The sequence below is a fragment of the Mchenga conophoros genome, linkage group LG6 (genome assembly GCF_057382185.1).
Source record: "Mchenga conophoros isolate Kocher_MC1m ecotype Shallow Benthic linkage group LG6, M_conophoros_male_GT1.1, whole genome shotgun sequence".
NCBI lineage: Eukaryota > Metazoa > Chordata > Actinopteri > Cichliformes > Cichlidae > Mchenga > Mchenga conophoros.
Genome location: NC_140531.1, coordinates 8,820,475 through 8,842,648, shown reverse-complemented (window position 1 = coordinate 8,842,648; position 22,174 = coordinate 8,820,475). Strand labels below are relative to the sequence as shown.

At 41.7% G+C, this 22,174-nt stretch overlaps 1 protein-coding gene across 3 annotated transcripts in view; it reads left to right on the top strand.

Moving 5' to 3' along the window:
• LOC146572039 (voltage-dependent T-type calcium channel subunit alpha-1I-like) overlaps positions 1 to 17,060 on the top strand; it is a 288,178-nt gene extending 271,118 nt beyond the window's left edge. For all 3 annotated transcript variants that reach the window (XM_085276073.1, XM_085276072.1, XM_085276071.1), the window contains 5 exons: positions 4,822 to 4,962; positions 7,060 to 7,194; positions 8,531 to 8,705; positions 11,563 to 11,777; positions 13,508 to 17,060. In XM_085276073.1, coding sequence (XP_085132199.1) covers positions 4,822 to 4,962; positions 7,060 to 7,194; positions 8,531 to 8,705; positions 11,563 to 11,777; positions 13,508 to 14,170 — 1,329 coding nt within the window. In that variant the 3' untranslated portion in view covers positions 14,171 to 17,060. The remainder of the gene's footprint in view (positions 1 to 4,821; positions 4,963 to 7,059; positions 7,195 to 8,530; positions 8,706 to 11,562; positions 11,778 to 13,507) is intronic.
• The last annotated feature ends 5,114 nt before the right edge of the window (positions 17,061 to 22,174 follow it).

The following is a 22,174-nucleotide window of genomic DNA, read 5'->3' as shown; positions in this document are numbered from 1 at the left end:
CCCCACATTCCAGACCCCAATCGGACGGCCAGCTCCTCCTCCCAGGCCCCCCGCTCCAACAGGCAGCAGAGAACGGGTGTGTGTGAAAACTCCAAACCTCCCTCATACACCCTGATGGTCATCTGGATGCCGTGTAGCATGCCCACCCCCAAGGACTTATATGTATGTGTTATGAGAGAGTGAGTAATGTGAATGTCTAAGTTGTGGGATAAAATTGAGGCACAGGCAGCCAGAAGGGGACAGAGGGGGGGATGCCTCCCCTGCACCCTGGTGACACAACTTTACCCCAAGACCCTGCATGTGTGGGTGATTGTGGTGGAGCGCGAAGAGGGAGGCAGCTGGAGATCCCCCGCTGACCCCAGTAGGCACCCCCATACTCTGGAACCCACCAGGGCAAGGGGGCCCAGGCCCATCCAGACCGGGGCCCAATTCAGCAGCACCGCCCAGCCCCACAGAGCCCGGGACAGCCCACCTGACCCCACCACAGAGAAAACTGCACCACCACCCCGTCATCCACTCATCTTCAAGACTACACAAGACAATAGACACCCAGGCTGAGATCTTCCTCCACCTCTCCAATATCTCTCCCTCACCTGCAGAGTGAGTTCCTGGAGAGAGGAGACCTCCTGCAAGATGTAACAGCCTCCCCCACCAGTTGAAGAGCCCCACAGGTGGCTCGATACACTGGTGGCCCCCATACACCCACCCGCCCACAACCCCGACACACCAGCCAGGGCCCCAGCCCGGAGATGGGGTACCCCCAGAACCCCAGGCCCACCTACACAGCAAAATCTCCAGTGTTAAATTAACACTGGAGAGTGTCTATATGGGTCCACACCTCTGAGTGTTAAATACAACACTGTTGAGTGTTAAATTAACACTTTTGACAGTGTTATATGTTTTAAAGTAACCTAGTCAGTTTTGAAGATTAACAATGACTAACACTGAGCAGTGCTGATTTTCTAACACTGGAAAATAACTCAAAATGTTAGAAATATTCCAGTGTTAGAAAATCAGCACTGCTCAGTGTTAGTCATTGTTAATCTTCAAAACTGACTAGGTTACTTTAAAACATATAACACTGTCAAAAGTGTTAATTTAACACTCAACAGTGTTGTATTTAACACTCAGAGGTGTGGACCCATATAGACACTCTCCAGTGTTAATTTAACACTGGAGATTTTGCTGTGTATGGGCAGCCAGGCTACCAGGTCAGTAACCCACGTCTGTGAGCACAGACCCTCCCCTGGCCCCGTTGCACGCATCCATGAGGAAACCATCACCTAAGAGCCAACAGAGCCCTTAACAGGCCATGACCGCAACCCTGGGTTGAGCCCTCCCAATGCCTCTTAATTGAATAGTTTAATTCAAGCCTCAATCACACAGGTGTAGAAACTGGTTGCTACGGAAAAATATGTATTCCCTAAGCAGTTAGCAAGTGGTTGCTGCAGGTTGTGCAGCAAACACTCGCTGGGCCAACATCTGGCTGTCCCAGATGTTGGCCCAGCCTTTAACACGTCAAGGTTTAGGAGTCCCATAAGGTTGATTGTGTTTATCTGGACGTAACGTTTTCAGTAGGAGAAACATTTCATCACTCATCTAAGTGACTTCTTCAGTCTCGGCTAACTGCAGGTTTCCCCAACCTTATAAACAGTACATTTGCATAATGACTGAAACTACCCACTGAATGAACAATGGGCTGTGAGGTCAGTTCCTTAATCATTGATATGCAAACTATGAGACCATTGCTCAACAACCAGTGATCATAGCCCATTGATCAGTGGTTTGAATGAGTCACAAAATGTTTCTCTCACTGAAAACGCTACGTCCAGATGAACAGAATCAACCTTTTGGGATTTACGTACCTGGATGATTGAGCATGCATCAAGACAAGGTTTAGGAGTGTTTATGGGAATCTTTGACTATTCTTAAGAAGCACATTTGTGAGGTCAGATACTGATGATGGACCAGAAGGCGTGGCTTGCAGTTTACACACTGTTAGAATGATCAAAAAGCTGACTTGGGTTAGAAGAAATGGATCTGAGTGTAGGGCACAAAATCTAAAGAAGGTTGCACTAAGTCCTGTTCAGACTGGATTTCTGGATGAAAGAATATATACAGAGAAAGACATTGAGTCAAACAGCATCATGGGCAGCATTTACCACAACCAAGGACCCCAGCTGAGCCAATCAATCAGACTGCCTTACCCCATGCTGCGCATCTGTCAGCACATGAAACAATGTGTATGTGTTGCTCACAGTATATCAGTGGGTGCTGCCACAGACTGGCAATCAGCTGCGGTTCACCTCTTCACCTCACACCCTTTATCAGGTACTCCTATATGAAGAGAAATGGGAACAAAAAGCAGGTCCTGGAGGGAATGGGGAGTCTTGAACTTTAGACATGCGGTAAGGGGTAAGGAGACTTCGGGGTTCAGGGCTAAGAGTGAGAAAGTGAGTAGTACCCTGGGAAACAAGACAAAGTGAGAGAAATAATATTTAAAAGACAGAAAAACAAAGGAGGAGATGCAAAAGAACAAGTTGTTTTTCACAGATTTAAACAGGATTGTGTTCATCAAAGGGAGAAACCTCTGAATAAAGAGACATTTATTTTTTACGTACAGTAAGTCTATCATCAAGGGTGTAATCAGTAGCAGAAAAGGCCAAGCCAGTGTTGGACGGACCTTAAACCTGCTTTTTTTTAAAATGCCCATGTCCTCTGGCTGCAAACGAAGGTCTGTTTGAATAGAAATTGATGAGAAAATTACCCTACTGACCTCAGTAAAGCTTTTACTATTGAAGTTACAGCCTCATTTGCCTGTTTCAGATCTTGTAACAATCCTCATTACTTTTAATGATTATGGCTCTTCTTCTGCTTCTTTCGGTTGCTTCCTTTATGGGTCACCACAGCAGATCATCTGCCTCCATCTCATCTTATGCCGACCATCCTCTTCTGTCACACCAACCCTCGGCATGGCCTCCTTCAATTCAATTCAATTCAAGACCCTTTGTTCAGTATATTCACTATCCCAGCTCAGCCTTGCCTCTCTAACTTTCTCTTCATCTGCTCAACCTGAGCTCTCCCTCCAATCTGCTCTTTTCTAATCTTGCCCAATCGGGCCACTCCCAATGAAAATCCAAACATCTTCAACTCTGCCACCATCTCAGCCTCCTGGCCTTTTCTTAGTGCCATCGTCTCCAAACCATACATCATTGCAGGTCTCACTACCATTTGTAAACCTTCGTTTTCACTCTTGCTGCTATCCTTCTGTCACAAATCATCCCTGACACTCGGCTCCACCCACACCCACTGTGGACTGTTACTTTGAACAGTTGATTCCAGGCATTCGAGCTCATCTCTCGTCACAATCTCTACTGCTTGCATTAAACATATGAAGAAAGCAGGCATATACACCTTAAAAACCGAGAAAAATAACTTTGTTTTTATCAAGTTTTTTTAATCAGCTTTCAATAATTACATCATACTGTCTAAAAATCTGTTAAATACTCAAAATTTTGGGAAAGTGAGAAAAGTGGGAATTTTAAGCCAACTAAAGCTCTCATAAAGCAGAGCCTTGTTATCTTAAAGGGATTATGTAATTCATCTTATAATGGTGACATTCATCTGCCCCTTTGGCTCAGAGCAAGGTGGGAAAAAGTCACACATCTCTGTCTGTAACCTGCCAGCAGCGGCTGAAAATAACACCAGCTTCAGTAAATGGTGGTTAATTAAACAACACACCAAAGGATGGAGCTACTTTAAGCTAATCTATCAATTTTTTAAAAAGTCAGTAAGAGGTATTTAATATCTGAAAAGCTGGAAGCAAACGTAAGGTAAAAGCTGAATTTCCCTGACAGGAAGTGACTGAGTGACTTGAGTCTTGAGAAATGAAAAGATGGCGATTCAACAGGAAGTCTGACAATAGAAAAGAGCACAGCCAGATGTTGAGTTAACTTGACACAAAGACAGATGTTTGCAGTATTTGTAGTAGTTACTGACAAGGATGTTTTTTAATTATTTAAAGTAATGAAGAATGATGAAAATGGTTAGATGTTATCTATCTATTAGATTTATCAAGGGGGAAATAATAAAGTAGTAGTTTTAAAAATATGAATATTACTCACTCTTATCAAACTTATTAGTAATATTGTTTGTAGCCGTAATAGAAGATTGGAGAGTAGGAGTGATAGTGGAAGTACTATTTGCATTAGTATTACTATTTGTTTATTTATATACAAAAGTGCCAAAAGTACAGACATGCACTTAAGTAGAAGTACAGATACTAGTGCTGAAAACTACATGTGATCAGCTGTCCCGGGCCACCGCTCTGAGGTTTACTGCTGTTTCTGGACTTACACAACTGATTTAACAAGATGTGAGCGGATGTTTAATAAGTGTTTGTAGTTGATTTCCATCCTCTACACTGACAGCACACTGTTTATTCTGTCTTTGTAATAAACAGTTTTTAGTTGGTATGAAGATCGAATTCAGTGAATCAATCTAAGCATCATCAGCTCAACTTCAAATGTATCTATGCTACACTTGATGTAAGCTAACGCTGACCATGAAACCACAGCCACCGTGCACCAGTTCTTTACTTTAAATCCATCACATTTGTTTAAAAATATATTCCTGTTCCCTTTTTTTCTTCAAAAAGGGAGTAAAAGTACAAAGTGGTAGAAAAACCCTACTCAAGTAAAATACAGATACCTGAAATTTATACTTAACTACAATAGCAAAGTGTTTGTATTCGTCACTTTGTTCCCATCTCTGATTATGTATGCCAAATATCAGTGCTGTATTTGTGTGTCTGCATTGCAGGAGAGCCAGTGGCTGGACAGCGTCTCTCTGCTAATTAAGGACTCGTTAGAAGGAGACCTGATCGACAATCTCTCCGGTTCAGTTTTTCACCACTACGGCTCTCCTCCTATCTGCAAAGACTGCAAGAGTCACCCTCAAGAGGTTATCAGCGCTCCACACACACAGACACTCACAAAGCACAACCCTAAACATCTGCTGCCTTCATTTCAAATTTACAAGTCAGTAATAAAGTGCCACTACATCAATTATACAGATGCATATATTCTAAACACTACTAATGCACACACATACAGTGCATATGCAGTATAATGTTTCAGCAGTAAATAAACTGCTGAGCATGTCTTCATTTCACATCACACACATTCACAAATTGGTGAATGTGGCACACTGACTCCTTGTTTCATATAAGTATTTTCCCAGATGTGCAGTAAGGGGCTCTAGATATACTATTACAGTGGTTCCCAAACTTTTTTTGGTAGGCCCCCCTTTGTTTTACAAGAAAAATGTGATTATTCATTGTCATCTTTAACACTAAGGAATTAAAGTAGGAAAAAAACGTTGCATAAGCTGCTTTTATATAAAACACATCATAAATGTAAGTTATGTTTGTCCGAGTGAGATCCCAGCAAGGTTCAAGGAATACAACTTACATATTTTTGTAGTTCTGTAAATACAGATTACACGGTGTGATTGCACTGCGGTGCAATCAAAACATAGTACTATACTGCATTAGGATTTTCATAGCTAGAAGTGCAGCTGAAACTATGTTCAGAATGTCAACTTTTTTAGATCATGTGCTCATGAAAAACTGAGAAAATCCATTTTTTATTCCTAAAAGGACTTTTTTTAAATACTGTATTCAATAAATATGTATTGTATGCAATTTAAAATGTATTTTCTATTATCCAGTTTTTATCTGATTTAATCCCATTGAAAATAAAATCAAACACAGTTCTTGCAAAATGTAATTTGCTTTAAAGATAGAGCGGGGCTGTGTTTATTACTACAGGGCAGAATTTGCCTTGTATTAATTTCTGTTGTCTGTAAGGATATTCTTGACATTTCCCCCCCTTGTATAATCATGCCCAAAGGATATACATGGCACCACCAAAATGATGTATGAGTGAGTGAACTCGTCCTGAGTTTTCCTGTAATAGCCATAGCTGTGAAAATCATCAATCACACATGAGAACAAACACCAGTTTCAGCTGAGGTTATTCTTTGTATTTGATATATATAATCTGCAGGGTATGAGTTTCATTTCATGCAAGTGTGTACGTGTGTACATGTATGTATGCGTGTAGGAGTGTAAGTCATTGTATAAGTCACAGTGGTGTGACGCCTGTGTGCTTTAGATACTGTTTCTACATTTCACTCATATCCAAGTCACCTTTAAACTAAAAACTGTATATAAAAGATGGGCACAACCACTGTGACATTACTCATGGGTTTGTGGATATTTTAAGGGCAGTATTGACTGACAATGACTTTTTTTGTTTTTGTTTAGTTTTTTTTTACTGAGAAGCTAACATTAGCTGGTAGCATTCCATGCTAGTCGGTTCTGTTTAGACTCATACATGCCAACCCTCCCAATTTTTCCGGGATAATCCCAAATTTCAGTGCCCCTCCCGTAAATCTCTCGGAGCCACCATTCTCCCAAATTTCTCCTGGTTTTCAACCCGGACAACAAAAATAAAAAAACACATGCCAGAATTCATAGCGCGGCCCAGCCAATTCCAGTTTCCAACAATAGCGGCAGCTACTTAGTTTTAATATTACTCATATTACTCTTTCTGGGTCGCAAAATAAACTTGTAGCATATTTTCAGGCGAGAATGTAGCTGTGTAAACTTCAAATATCTGAGCCGGGGAGAACAGTGAACTCCCGGCACATCGTTTTCAAACCCCCGCGGTCTTTCGCTACTCAGGTTAAACATGATATATATAAGTCACTTAGATAACCTAAAAATGTTATTGTTTGACTTTTTTCAGTGTTTCATTTGTTCCTGAGTAAATCAGGAACAAATGATTTTGAATGTCTCCCTAATTCTGAGGTCTCAAGGTTGGCAAGTATGTTTAGACTACCATGGAATGCTACAAGCTAATGTTAGCAATGCTAGAATTTCCAAAGCCTGTATGTATGGGGGGCAGTTGCTGCTGGCTTTTGGCTTCATCATTTCACATCCTGTTGTCAAATTTCAGCTTCAACATGATTGGCTACTGTGTATTTGTGGTACAGGTCCGACTGGCAGAGGTGGAGCAGGCATCGCTGATGTCAGAGCAGCTGTCCGACAAGTCATCGTCTCCAGCTCTGCCTGATGACCTGAGTTTGGATGAAAACAGCAGCTACCAGCTGCTGGTCAGAGACAGCCAGGTATTCTCACACTTACACACCAACACATATGAACATATTCTGTGCTTGCTTGCATCTCTCCCACTTGTATTATACACATGATACACAAGTAATACACAAACACACCAGTAGTGTGGTGACTCTTACAGAAAGTCAAGCTGAGACGGTTCCCTTTACATATTTTTGGGATTAACAGTACTGGTAAGCTCATTTCAAACTGTATACTCAGTTTAATCTAGAGTAATGCATTATATTCTGTAAAATCACATTCATAGTCTGCGTCCTGTGAGGAACACATATCTTTTTTAAGCTGTTAATGATCTCAGAAAAGCAAGCCTACATCTTGATTTTCAAAAGAAGCATATTAAAAAATATTCATAGCAAAAAATCAAGTGAGTTTAAAGGTGTGAGCACTGTGTGACATATTTATCTATCAATGTGTACAGAGGATTAGAAATATTAATGAAAAGCGTGTTGGCTGTTTAAAGTTACTAGTATTTTCTTGCTAATCTGAAAGTGATAGCTGAGCCTGCACATGTTCAACTTGTCTGTTTTGATATGTCGACGTTTATTTCATGTCTCTTTTCTATCTTCAAGTTTATCCTTGCTATGGTGCTAAAGGAGTTATTTAAAATGTTTTTCTTGGCCAAGGCGATCAGTAAGGAAAAACATCTATTTGCTGATGCTAGCAACCATGAAATTAACCCTGATAAGTGGGACAGAAATGAACATTAGCTCTAATCACTCATGCCTACACACACACACAGGTAAAATCATGTCATCATAGCCCTTAGGTCTTGCTAATCATTATTAATGACTATTTACATTCTTTACTGCCTAATTAAAACACATGCCTCGCACTGTGCTTTTGACATGGGCACATGGGAGTTTGTACGTATGTTTTCCTGTGTGTGTGTGTGAGTTCGTGAGCATGTCTTTTATATCTCCATCATCACATGAATGCTTCGCTCTCAGCTCACCGACGTTCCACCTGGTCTGTTTCATCCCTGTGGTATTGAAGGCCAGCTCATTTGATCCAGTTTACAACCAACAACAACAGCCAAGCAATTTGAAGCTTTGAAGCCTGCCGTTACTTTCTTTTAACCACCTCCAATTTTAATCAGACTTGTATAGATGGGATATGAAAAGGGAGCTTTTTGAAACTGAAAAACAAATGCTACTCAGATTTCCATTATGATAAGGTGAAATGAAACTCCTCAGTTTGGTGTCTCTCTTGCTCCAGTGAACATCAGTGCGCCTGGATATTTATTCTTTCTAGGTAATTTTTTCCCATCTCCACTTTCAGTCAATCTTCTCCTTTCAAATTCTGCTCTTATTTTCTTCATCTTTCTTTCAGAGGGGCAGCAGTGACTCCCGCAGTTCGGAAGAGTTGCCCAGACAGGCGGGTTACAGAGGGCTTCGTCCCTCCAGCTCAGGAAGCGAGGAGGGTGTTCAGGGGCTGTTTGAAGTGGGCATCCATCATCAGTGCAATCCTGCCTCACCGGAGCAGAAAAGCCCTGCACATGACAAAGGTACTGGCATAAACAAGATGACAGCGCAAGATCAAGGAAGCTGCATGTAGCTCGTAGTGTCCTTCAAAGTGACTACATGTGTGACATACTCAGTGGTAAAATCTACTGGCTTCATGATTTCCAAATTATTTAAAGTACACTGTACTGTATGTGTAGTTACAACTCATCACTTGTCAAATATTTGCCTTTATTTTCTGTATTTTTATCATTTTTTTCTGTATGTAAACTGTGGATTCGTTTTAAAAGTTTCAGGGGTTTTATAAAATAACAAGAAGCAGCAACGCTGAGCTGCCTGTGAAGAGCTGCAGGCAACAAGATGCTCATCTCTAACTTTTCATTCCACCTGCTCCGTGCTATCGACCGCAAATTTGCTCATGCTGTTTACACCGTGAAACAAGACTGCAGTCCTTCATGGCGCGTTACAAAATTATTGACTGCTTCTTTAAAAATGTTCAACTTTGTGCAGCAGTGCTGTAAATAGATAAAGCAGTTACTCTGTAATTCTGACTGAGTAGCTGCACAACGGGAAGCACTGGGAATTCAGGGAGGTGCGCTTTTACATCACAGCAGTTTTTCAAAAAATATTTGTTCTTTTACACGTAAAGTGATAAACACCTTGAGAGAGAGAAAGTGAGTGGTAATGCATCTCTACCACCAAAAAAGATCAAAGTTGCAAAAAAAACCTTTCTGTTAATTTCTGTTAATAGTTTTCAATTATTAAATAAGAGACTGCCAAGCATAGTCTAAAAAATAATCGTTCTGTAAATCCTACCTTTGTAGATTGTTTTTCATCCAAATGGTTCAATGTAATCTTTCATACACACAAAACACAAAGCAAAAAATAAAGAGTAAAATCAACGGACATATGAGCTTCCTTTATCACACTTATCTGTGCTCTTTCTGACCCTCATTGGTATCAACCACTATGATTTCATTAAGACATGACTTTGGCATTGATGTTAACATTTATAGAAAAGTAAGACTTTTTTACTCGACATCTCTCACATCCTGCATAGTTGATCGACTTCCACTGCAGTTAAAGAAGTGATCGATGAAGCCAGACATAAGGCAGACAGATATGCTAATGAATGACAAGTTAAGGTGCAATTCAACATTGAACACCCCCTGTAACATAACTGCCATCACCAGAACAGACATACTAACTCAGAGGGTCCATTCCATTAATTATTAACCCTCTTACTTACTTATTTAAAATATTTATTCCTAAATGCTCAGATTGGGAGATGAAATGTTTTCACTCCACCTTTAATTTTTCCAAATATGTCTGTGATGTTTGGATGCTCAAGGTCTAATTTGAAATAGAATCCCGTTACAACTTTAATTTCAAGACGATATATCCCTGTGAGAAACTCTCATCTATCTTGAAAATGTAAAAATTGTGTTTGCAGAACAGACAAAAAGCAACTTTATCTATATACTTTATCTATATCTATATATATATATATATATATATATATATATATATATATATATATATATATATATATATATATTAGTTTATTAAAGTGTGAAAGATTTAATTGCTTCCTGATAACTTTTAACTTTGAACAGTTCATTGTACTAACTGTATTAATGTCTTTTTGTTCATTTTTCTTATAATATGGTGCAATAACATTTTTAATTAAGTAAGAAAAGAGGTGCCCTGAATGAGGTGTTCAGAATTTAATTTCCGAACAAAGATTACCATCAGATACTTAACCCCACATGGTGGTGTTAGCAGAATGTACAATGAGGTGTGACATTCTGTCGTTTGGCTTGTTACCCTGAAGCTGAAATAATAGTTTCTTCTTCATTTAGATTAAGGACACGTTGAGCCATCAGATCACTAACTTGTAAAATGGTTGTGAAGATAAAATATAAAGTTTTGTCCATGTTAAGGTGGGAAAATTGAGCTATATTTAAATATATGTGATAATATATTTTAATTCTTTATACATCACTTTCTATGTTGACAATAGAAGAATAGTCTTTTGTAAGTTATAAGATTAGAGCTTTGACCAATTAATCACAAGTTTAACCTTGAAGACTTTGGTGGATGAAGCCAAGTTTTAATGGAATATTAACATGACCCTGCTCTACACGTCCACAATATTTGATCAGAGTTCATTTAAAACTTCGAGCATGACAAAATGACGCACACACATACAAAAGCTACCAAAAACATAACCTCCTTGGCTCAAGGTAGAAATCTTTTTGGGGGGTCTTGCAGCGTAGCCAGTGAGTATCCAGGCCAAGACTTCCATTGGTCAGTGTTCACAAATGTCGATGTTCCAAACAAAAGCTTAGAAAAAACTAAACTGCAGGAAATGTCTGATGGTTTTGAGGTTGGACTTCAGTAAAAGGATTCTTTTGCTCTCCACTGTGATTTTTTGCATGCAGCCAAAACCTGCTACAGCATGATGAGTCATTATAGTAACAAAAGTTTCCTTCATTGCGTAAAAATTCTGCAATTGATGCGTCAACATTTGTTTATAGAGATTGTTTGCAATGTGGTGGAAACATAGATAAGACGGTCTAAACATTCATTGAATATTTTGTCACTTTTCTGTGAGGAAATAGTGATTGACTGGAACAAATCCTGACACTGCTGAGTAAGTGTGGGGAATCACTTTGGCTGACATCCTTATGAAGGAAACAAGGACAGGAAATCATACAGAAAAAGACTAAATCTATCCAGAGACAGAGAACAATTCCCGAGTATTCACAACTGCCTCTGTGGTGGTTACCACTCCTGTCTCTACAATAAAAGATGCAGAGAGAGAGGCAGACTTACAAAGTGATAGCAATATGAGTGTCAATGCCACAGCTGGATTAAACTGCAGCCTTCCCTTTACAGATGATGATGGAGGAAGCTGCAGTGGAGGTGCTTGTGAAACTTCACCAGTCTTGCATCTACCGGCAGATTTCTTCCACCCAGCTGCTGCAGCTCATCCAAACAGTCCTGGAAACAGCGTAAGCCCAGGAGACAGACGGCCTTCCAGGTCGGCCTCCCCAGCCTCCTGGGCGTCCCTCCGCTCACCCAGAGCCAACAGCAGGCCGTTGGGCTCCCAGGTATTACGAGCAGATGAATGGATTCGTTTGTGTCTGTATGGCTGGCTGAACAGACGACATCAGCATTGCTGTGCAAAACATCAGTGACACGATAGAACGCAGTATAAACGTGTCCTTTATGTCAATGCTCGGCGATGTCATGCAGAGGTTGTTGAGAGGCAGACGTGTTTGTGAGACTGAATGAGAACATCTGGGAACCGAAAACTGTAACACACATCACACCAGGGATGTCAAACTCATTTTACGTCATGGGCCACATACGTAGAGTCCACACTGATCTTACCTGGGCCCCTTTCTGTCAGGGGAAAGATGTTTAACTACATGTTTCATAAAGTTTTTGTTAATTCACAGAGTTTTTTTTAAACTTCTCTGTTATTTAGCTGTTTATCTACGACTGAATTCCTTGAATTTAGCATGAATACATGACCCAATATGGCTCTTTATGAAGAGGTAGACAGCTTGTCAGTAGGCCAGATTGAAGTCTTTGCTAGGCTGACACCCCTGCCTTATATCATATAGTGACACTAGATGTTGGCCCTAGATATTGATTTGATGACATTGTTACAGCTGTGGGTGTAATAAACACTTGGAATCACTTTAGTTCATTAGAAATCAACACTTGAGTAGGAGTGGCACAGTTAGATGTGACACAGCAGCCTCTTCTGCGATCTATCAGTCAGAATCTAATTACTGCACGCCAAATCGTGAATATACACGTATCACCACCCTCCACTGAAGTCCTACTGCAGTGTGGGACTCCAGAGAGTTTATTTAGTCATAATTAAAGCCAGCCTCTCTTCCATACTGAATCTAACACCTCCCCTATGCTGGCTCCTACGTGAAACAAACTCGAATGGGGGAGAAAAATAAAGCCCTTATTTTAGTTCTTGTTCCTTTTGTAACCATGGAGACAGATTTCTCTTTTCACCTCTACCTGTTTGGTTTGTTTAGCTCGTGCCTGAGTGGCTCTGTGATCCTCCGCTGCTACAGTAATGCTTTGCGGCGCTCAGCTAATTAGCCCGGCCAGCCCCGAGCCTGATACCGACTCGGCACTCGCTGTTGTGCTTGGCTCGCGCTTCTCACATTCTCCCGTGTCACTTTTCTGTTTTCCTTTTTCTCCTCTCCTGGGTGATCCTCTCTATCCCTCTTTGCTTTGCGTTCGCTCCCTGCCACTATGTTTCTGCTTTTTCGTAATCTCTTATTTTAGTACTGGCAGGATTAGAAATAATGACTAAATCCCTCCTGCATACAGACATATTGGATTAAACAAATGCTTCCCCCAAACTCAGGGCGGGGTCCTTCAAGCAGGGGGAATTACAAGCGAGGTGGTTTCACGGTTTCATATTATTAGGACTTCTCTGAAATTGGTTAACCGAGAATGAGTTCAAACCAATGTGTTGTCGTCCCGGGGCAGATCCTTCCTTTCCTGTTGCACAACTGTCCTTAGGTACTGGTCACAGTAACATCAGCCAATAAGAGCTGGTTTTCTTTTCTTTATTGGTGTTTTACTTCAATGTTATCTAGGTAACAATAGCTCCAGGAAATTCAGAATTTTTGGGATCTGAACTTGTATCTTGACATGAAGCGATGATGAGCTGGTCCTGATGTTTTCACACGGATTACATGTGTCCGATGTGTAAAGGCATTAAGCTGTAACTGTAAATTCGTCTGTGTTTTTGTTATTTTTTTTTCTTTTTGGTTTTTATCTAAATTCTTATCCTCTCTTCCAGCACCCGTCCCACAGTGACTCCTCTTTGGCCACAGCCAGTTCAGAGGGCAGCCTGCAGGCAGCACTGGAAGAAGGGCTGAGCTTCAGTGTCTCCTCACCTCGATATCTGGATCTCCCCACACCCCACCTCTGCCCTGTCCCCAGCCACCCCTCGCAACGCCAGACACCGACTACAGGAGACCAGGGCTGCTCTTTACTAAAGAGACACAGTACTCCTTTGACCCTCCAAGCCACCCGGAGGCACCAGAGGAGCCAGAGCAGCAGCAGAGGCGGCAGCACCAGCCCCGGTTGCCCCCAGCAGGACTCCGTGGACCCGTCAGATGAGGATGTTGGCACGGGGACAAACCGGGATGACTGCCGTCAAACCTTCAGCAGCGAGCACCTGTCAGAAACACTGAACAGTCTCTCCCTTACGTCACTGTTTACCCCGGACTCTTTGGCACCCCCGCTGGTGAAGAAATGCAACAGCACAGGGTCTCTGGACCTAACGAATCTGTCTGCCCGGAGTAAAGATGGCCACCACTTTCATGGCATACACGTCCATGGTTTCTTATCCAACCCCTTGACAGAGGGAATGGCAAGAGGTGAAGAGCAAGACATCACAGGCCTCAGCATGAAAAGCAGGCGTCAGACCGCAGACACATGCTCCAGGAAAAACAGATGAAACACTTGTTGCCTCTCTGTAGTGGAACTCTTTAACCATTTGCATTTCTGGACCTTGAACAGAACAGGGAGAGATTTTTAATACACGTCCTGTGAACCGGAATCTGAAATTCTCTCTTGTCTTTATTAAATCATTCGTTCTCTCTCTCTCTCTGTTTAGGATCAGTCATTTCTCAAAAGATTCCAGTCGCTTCTGAGTTTTAGCATCATTTCTCTTACACAGGATATACGATTGCTCTTTGCTAGGTCTATACAATAATGTCAAGGAGCTCAGCTTTTGTGTTAACAGGACTGAGCCTTTGAGATGTGGCAGATCCTGGGTTTTATATTATAGCCATCTTGAGAGAATATCCAGAAAGCCATTACAGAGACAGCCCTGAAAATTGCAGTGATTTGTGAACATTACAAAGGCGGTGTTTTCTAGACGAAACTGTTAAGAAGTTCAATCTTCTCTAAGGACCGGGTTCACTTTACTCAATGCGGCCTGAACCATTGTCCAAAAACCCTGTTGTCAAAATTGGACGGATGGCAAACTCGGAAGCTTCTTTTGAGGAAGAACTGAACTTTGTACAGTTTTCTTTTCGTGTTTTTTTGTAATGTCCATGGCTAATAGTAGCATCAACCTTTTTTTTCTTTGGAAGATTTGGCGGGTGATGGAAAAGTTGTCTTTTGTTTTGTTTTTTCCAACTTCAACATTTTGAAGTTGCGTGAATGTACCTGCTTCTGTCTCCATTTGTGAGAAAGAGGGAGACCAAGACAAGCAATGAGCCTGGCCAGTCTGAACAGTGACAGATGGCCTCTTTGAAAAGAAGAAGACTGTGAATGCTGCTGAGAATGCGTGTGGGTAATTCATGGAAGCATTGGCCACTTTCAGAGTGGACTCTGTATTTTTTGCTTTCTGCACACCCATGAAAGGGCTAAAATGTATTTAAGTGTAGACCTGGGCCAAATACAATTGACAAATAATCTTTTGCTACTATACCTAACACCACGTTTGACAATGGCACATCCATTCCTTAATCAGACCTCTCTGATGCTAGTAATGTAAAACAGCTTTGAAGCTAAAGTGAGCACTGACTTGGGAGACTGGAAGTTGGATGCTAAGTTAAATGTCTTTAAGACTTCCAAGCACCAGCTTCCTGCTGACCACTGAATCAGAGCCTATAGAAGTATACTGAGTCATACCAAAACAAAAGAAGATTTCCAAAAATTGAAGTTAATCTGATTGGTTATCTGATAAACTTTCAGGATGATAACTAAGTCCCAAAAGCCCCGTCTGTCTATACAAGTCAGTGTCCCCAACAACACACAGTTCCTGTTCTGGCCAGCAACCATATTAATGTTTTATATCCACATGATGCTCGTCTGCACAGTGAAAGTGTATGCCACATCCAGCCGATTGACCTCCTACAGCTGGTACTCGTTTGCACTGCTGCTGCTCCTGGTTTGGACGCACAAACAACTGAAACATTGTGGAAAAACATGGTCAAGTAATATTAATGCGATGTTCCAGATGTACACCACACTCAAGTAAACTGGTCGGGACTCCAGTGAACCTCATCAGTCATACTGCACTGTGTCCTGGGTGTGTGTATAAACGTTGGTAGTAAGTGTAGTGAGTGTGAACGTAGCAAAAAAAAGAAAACTTTGAACTTTTGGCTGGCATAGGCTTGTTAAGTTGTACTTTGAACAAAGTGTCTATCTTTGGATAGGCTCTGCTTTTGTACCCGCAGCCTTAGCCCGCTGACACGCAGCCACCTCTTCAGTTCTATTATTGTCACGAGTACAGGCCCTTGTTTGAGTGCCCTGTGGCAGGGCTAATCACTAGGTTGGTAACACGTCAATAGACCGTCCCTCGTTTGAGTCACCCAGAAGCACTCCTGTTTCAGTCTGAAACAAAAGAGCACCTATTGTCTTATACGTGCGTGCTGTTCTCTGGGCCGGGTGTTGGCATTTGAAGCAAACCAGACGAGATTTAACGCAGTCTTTAAATCCTTCCGCCTGTTTTAAATGTACCTGAGTCTCTCAGTAGTGGAGCAGGCTGCCTGGCATGTGCATGGGAAACCCAAGGGATGGTTTCTTCTTAAAGAGTCGGTGTACAGATTAGCGGGAATTCAGCAAATGGAAATCACTGTTTTGTTTGCTGCTTTAAACCCAAATGTTTATTTGACTCAGGTCTGCTTGAGTGTAGCAAGACAGTAGAAAAAAAATATATACTATGACAAGCAATGTGGTCCACGTGGATGTAGTTTGAGCACATGTTTGTAATTTTATCAAATTGTGATGATCATCATAGAATAAATCCCGAGCAGGTAGACCTCAGGTGGACCTATATGCACCTCATGCATTGCATCAGCACATATAGCACACACACACATCCTGAAGCACATACACACACACGCATATCACACAAAGATGTCAGCGTCAAAACACTGCAGGATGCTTCTGTGGCTGTTTGAGAAGAGGCAGAAGAAACCTCGGTGTTTAATCTCTTTCTCTACTTTGTCTTCATTCCCCTTCTTACTCCCATCCAATCCTATTATCTCCTTTCCACAAGAAGCCAGAGTACTAAATGACTATTGACTACCCACCTCTAATCGAGATATGCAATATGCTACAGTAGATGTACAGTTAGATGTATGGGATTCATAGAGGTAGGCAATATGGTGAGAGAAGATTATATTTATGAATTCATGTATTCGAATAAAATGTCACCAAGATTCAAAGGTCACTGAAAGGATGATGTATTCATGTATTCCAGAGTGTGTGTTCTCTCTTTTTTCCCTCCATCTCCTCGACACGGTTTTCTTTTTCCCAAATGCATGTAGGTTATTTTTGTTTTCCAAAATGTCATTCTAGTGTCATATAAAAGTGAGATAGCTTTTCAACAACCTCCGACTCCTGAAGTTGTCCTTTCGAAATGAGGTTTGAGTGAATTCTCTTTCTCTTTCTTCAAGGTTAGGGTTAGGGGGTCAGCGATTAATGCGAGCCTTTTTCACGCGTCACTCTTTAGTTCGTCAGTCTGGGACTGTGCTCATAAGGATGATAATATCTGGAGAATGATCTAGCACGAGGTTTAACTGCATTTGTTTGTTTTGATTAACTTTATTTTGAACAACAAAACCTGATATTTGCATGTATTATAAGTCATGCAGTACTAATACCACAAATAACCCGCTGTAAATGCTCTGCATGCACAACCTATCTAAAAGATTTAGAAAGTCTTTTTGTTTTTTATCCCCAACTTTCCCATTGAATCTTGTGTGTTTGCATTAATCTCTGTTTATTTCTCTTTTGATTTTTACAATTTATGAAGCATTTCTGCTTCAGCGTGTGAGGGGGACTGTCGTTGAAAGCGTGTCACGGGGTCAACTGTTTGGTCTTTGTTGTTCAGCGTCATCGTGCCTTGTTCTCACACCTGTGGGTTGGTCAACTCACAATAGAAATTGTCATGTTTCTTTTGGCAACTTCGGGGACCTCCAAAAGCCAGCCGAGTTCCGTGGAATATGTGCTCAAAATCCGGAGCGCGCCACGGCTTCCAGCGGAGCTCCTCCTCCAGCTGGGCGAGGGCTGCCTCCCGGCGCTCATATAGCTGAGAGCGGTTTGCTGGGTCCATGTAATGGTCGTAGTCTTTTGTCATGTTTCGGCTGTGTGGCAGGCAGGAGAGGACCCAAACGCAAACTCACGGGGACAGAACTTGAACTCAAAAGCACAGCTTTAATTGCTGGAAAAATAGAACACAGGTAATACAAAACTAAACTGGGAAAGCTAATCATAAAGTATACCAGGAGACACGGGGAGAATCACACACAGCATGAGGGAGACTACGACACTGACAAAGAGAAACACAGGGCTTAAATACACATAGGGATAACAAGGGAATGAGACACAGAAGGAGGGCACAGCTGGGAGTAATCAGGCTGGACGAGACAAGGGAAGCAAAACTAGAAACACTCACATGAGACATGGACCTTCAAAGTAAAACAGGAAACACACTGACTGAACTCTAAACATGCAAACTTAACAGCACCTGAGAAGACAGACTATAGGGACCAGAAACATGGTACAAAGAGGTCACAGTAGACACAACATTGAACACAGGGAAGCCATATTACAAAGCCAAAGAACTAAACCTATGATAACCATAACTGAAATCTAGGGAAACAAGAAACAGTACAACAAAGGACTCAAAACATGCTCCATAATATAAAAAACACGAGATTTCTTCAAAATAAAACAGGAAACATGAGAGGCAGACATGACAACATAAGACAACAGACATGAAACACATGAAGGGCAAGGGAGACTTCACAGGGGTTGAAAACACAAGTGGGAGCTAATAAGCAAATGAACATAGGAAACCTAATAAGCTTAAACATACACTATGAACATCAAAATGAACTAAAACTCAAAACACTGGGTCATAAGACCCAGGATCGTGACAGAAATGGGCGCTTCAGAGAGCTGACACGCTTACCCAATCCAGTTTAATAAATGTCTGTTTATTGAGTCTTTCATTTATGTGCAATACTGTGCAAAACTTTTGAGCCACCCCTCAAATTTTTTTTTCCCTTTTCATTTACAGTATATAAAGCCAAACCAGAGTCAGTATAATTCTAAAGTCAGTGTTGCCTAATATCTCTTTAGAAAGCTTTCTTGTAATTCCTTTAAGTAGTCTTCAGGAATAGCTCTACATTATCCTTGAAAGACATTCAAAGCTCTTCTTTGGAGCTTTGAAGCGTTTGTTCCGTTCCAGTCAAGATGATCTCACGCTGCTTCGATCATTTTAAGGTCCAGGCTCTGGGGAGACCCGTCCAGGTATGCTTTTACTCCATTGGAAGTGTTTTTGGGTTCATTGTCAAAGCACATTGTCCTGTGCTAATCACACACGGCTGCCTAAAATCCTGCCCCGAACCATGACCGTAACATCCACGAGGTTGGCAGAACTCGAGGTTTCCCAGTAGAACATTGCCCAAAGCATCACAACACCTCCAACAGCCTGCCTTTTTCCCAGAGTGCATCCTGGTGTCCCCCAGCTAAGCAAAAGACATGGAACCAGAAGGGTGCCTGGTCTGATTCAGACCAGGCACCCTTCTTCGTTGCTCTGCAGTCCATTGTTGGTGCTTTAGGTGGCAAACAGCATCACCATGGGTACCCTGACTTGTCTGCATTTGCAGCATCTTAAGAAACAAACTGTGATGCTTTCTGTAATCTGTCAGATCCACATTCACATTTTGGGCAGTTTGAGCTCCATTAGCTCGTCTATTGGATCAGACCACATGGGTCAGCCTTCGCTCCCCACCTGCACCAGTGAGCCTTGGCCGTTCATGACCCTTTTGCTGGTTTACCATTGTTCCTCTCTTGAATGACTTTTGATACACACTGGCCATCAAAGACCAGGAACACCCCAGTTTAGAGATGACCCAGTTGTCCAGGCATCACAGTTTGACATTTGTCAAATTCACTAAAATCGTTACGCTTGCCCATTTTTCTGCTTCAAGCTCATCCAACTTTGAGGACAAAATGTTCAGTTGCTTCCTAACATATCCCACCCAGTAACAGGTGCCATGATGAAGAGATAATCAGTAATGCTATCACTTCACTTCTGATCCTGATTTTTTTTTTTTTTAATTTATGTATTTTTTGCATATAGGTCGTGCCAGATCTTTTCTGTTCTGTTTTATTTTGAGGCTGTCTTGCATGCACAGCATGTTTATATCAATTTTCACTGACATTCAAGTCAGAGGACTGACTGCCGCTCTAAAAGCTTTCACTTTCTGGTCTGACTGAAGCATTTGCATTTAGATTTTGCTTATATTTGGCAGACTCTCACTAAATCCCCTCAGATGTAAAAAATAAAAAATCCCTAAATCTGTGCACGTCACATGTAGCGCTTGCGTACACGCAAAGTGGAATATTTCTACCAGCATCATGTGGACACAGCACTTAGGTATGATGCCCCATGTAACATTGTACCACCTCTCCAATCACTGGGGATCGATTACATGGTTATGGTTACATCACATGGTTATGTTCTTCATCTGCTTGTCACATGTCACAATTACTTTTTTCCACTTATTTAATTATAAAAATGTATAAATATTTAAAGAAGCCCACATTTATACAGCCTCTTTGCTCCAGCGGGTTACATTTCATACTTTTGACTGCAAACAGCTGTAAAACGTATTCTCTGTATCCCCCTTATGTAACTCCCCATCCCTCCATCCATCCTCAGTTCCATTCAAATCCACATTAAGCACCTCCACTCTTTTCTCTGATGCCTCTCTCCCTTTCATCCTTATTTTCCTCTCAGATCTCGCTCAGGCCCAGGTCATTACAGCACAGAGCTGCCAACTCTGAAATAAATGTCATTAGTGAAATATATTTGACACAGCTTTCCTATCACATAAACCCCAGTGGAAATTAATGCTAACTCTATTTCCTGCTCATTTCTTGGTGGTGGGAGAACAAAGCAGCCAAACTTTTCTCATATACCAACAAACGTGGAGTTGAGCTAAACTAAGATGCACAACAATGTCTCTTTGGTCAGAAGAATAATGCACTTACATTTGTGGGCATGGCTGGATTACAGCACCAAGGTGATTTGGAGCAAAAGTGTGATATGGTCCTCAGAGCATATCACACTGTATGTTTCCTGTTTCCTACAGGTACAAAGAAAAGAAAAAAGAAAAGAGGAGAAAGAAAGAGGGAAAGACAAACAGCGGGGAAGAGGAACAGTGATAAAGGGCAAAAAAACCAAAAACCAACAAAACAAACAGACAAAAAATACAAATATCAATCACCTGGATCACCTGTTGAGAAAAAAAAGAGAAAACAAACAAAAAAAGACCAATATAATAAACAACATCATCGCGAGAACCTATGTGAATATATCAGTAAATGCTAAATATTAAACGTTATTGTGCAGCACGTAGGATCAACAGCGCACAGTGTGCCTTGAGGTAGGAGCCAAAAAGGGTGTAGTTTGTGTGTGTGAGCACCCGTGTGTACACCTGTGAGCATGAACGCGCTTGTATTTAAAAGGTTCCTACATGTAATGATCTGTTAGAGGGTGTGGGGGGCCACAGCCCCGTCCTCCAGTCCATGAAGCAGGTATGGAGGAGATCAAGATTCCAGACATCCAGAGGCCCTCAGAACACAAGAGACCAAGGAAGACCAACAGAGGGGCAGCCGCACCACTATCCCAGAAAGAGCTGAGGAGAGCCCCAGATGAGGGGTCACTCAGCAGCCGCGGAGCAGAAGCCAGGGGGGGTTGCAGTGACGTGCCCGTGAGCTCCGCCGGCAGCCAGCTGTGCCAGAGTGACCGAGCCGCAGGTCGAGGGCACCCCACCCCCCGAAGGGGCCGAGCGAGCCCCAGGCCCCGACAAGCAGCCACCAAGAGTGAGCCGGTGCGTACAACATCCAACCCGGCTTAAAAAGTATTTTTACTGTACACAATAATGGGTGAAATGTTGTTAACCCTTTTAATTAGTATTGAAGGGTTAATCTGCTCTGAGGGACAAGTTTTATTCACATGAACAATGGGCCAAAAACTGTGCAAATGAACAGAAAATGTGAGTACATCATGGAGGAAGCATTGGAAAATTTTTAGCAGCTTTAATTTGAATGAATGAAAAGCTGGCTGGCTGCTTGTTGTGTCCCAATTTCAAGATTATTACCCCTCTTAGGTCTTAAATGGTGATAGGTGCTAACCCTAACTCTACCCTGCCCCTACATTTTGAAGGACAAACAGATTCTTTTTCTTTTCGTGTCAGCTAGAATAATGATGTTCTTGGTTTCCTGATTTCCAAGACATAATTTCATAAAAGCAAAAAATTACATGCCATCATTTAAAGTTAAGATTTTATGTGAATTACAGTTTTTCTTTTTGTCTTGCAGATGTCCATCCATCCATTTTCTTCCCTCTACACGGGGCCGGGTCGCGGGGGCAGCAGCCCAAGCAGAGAAGCCCAGACCTCCCTCTCCCCAGCCACTTCCTCCAGCT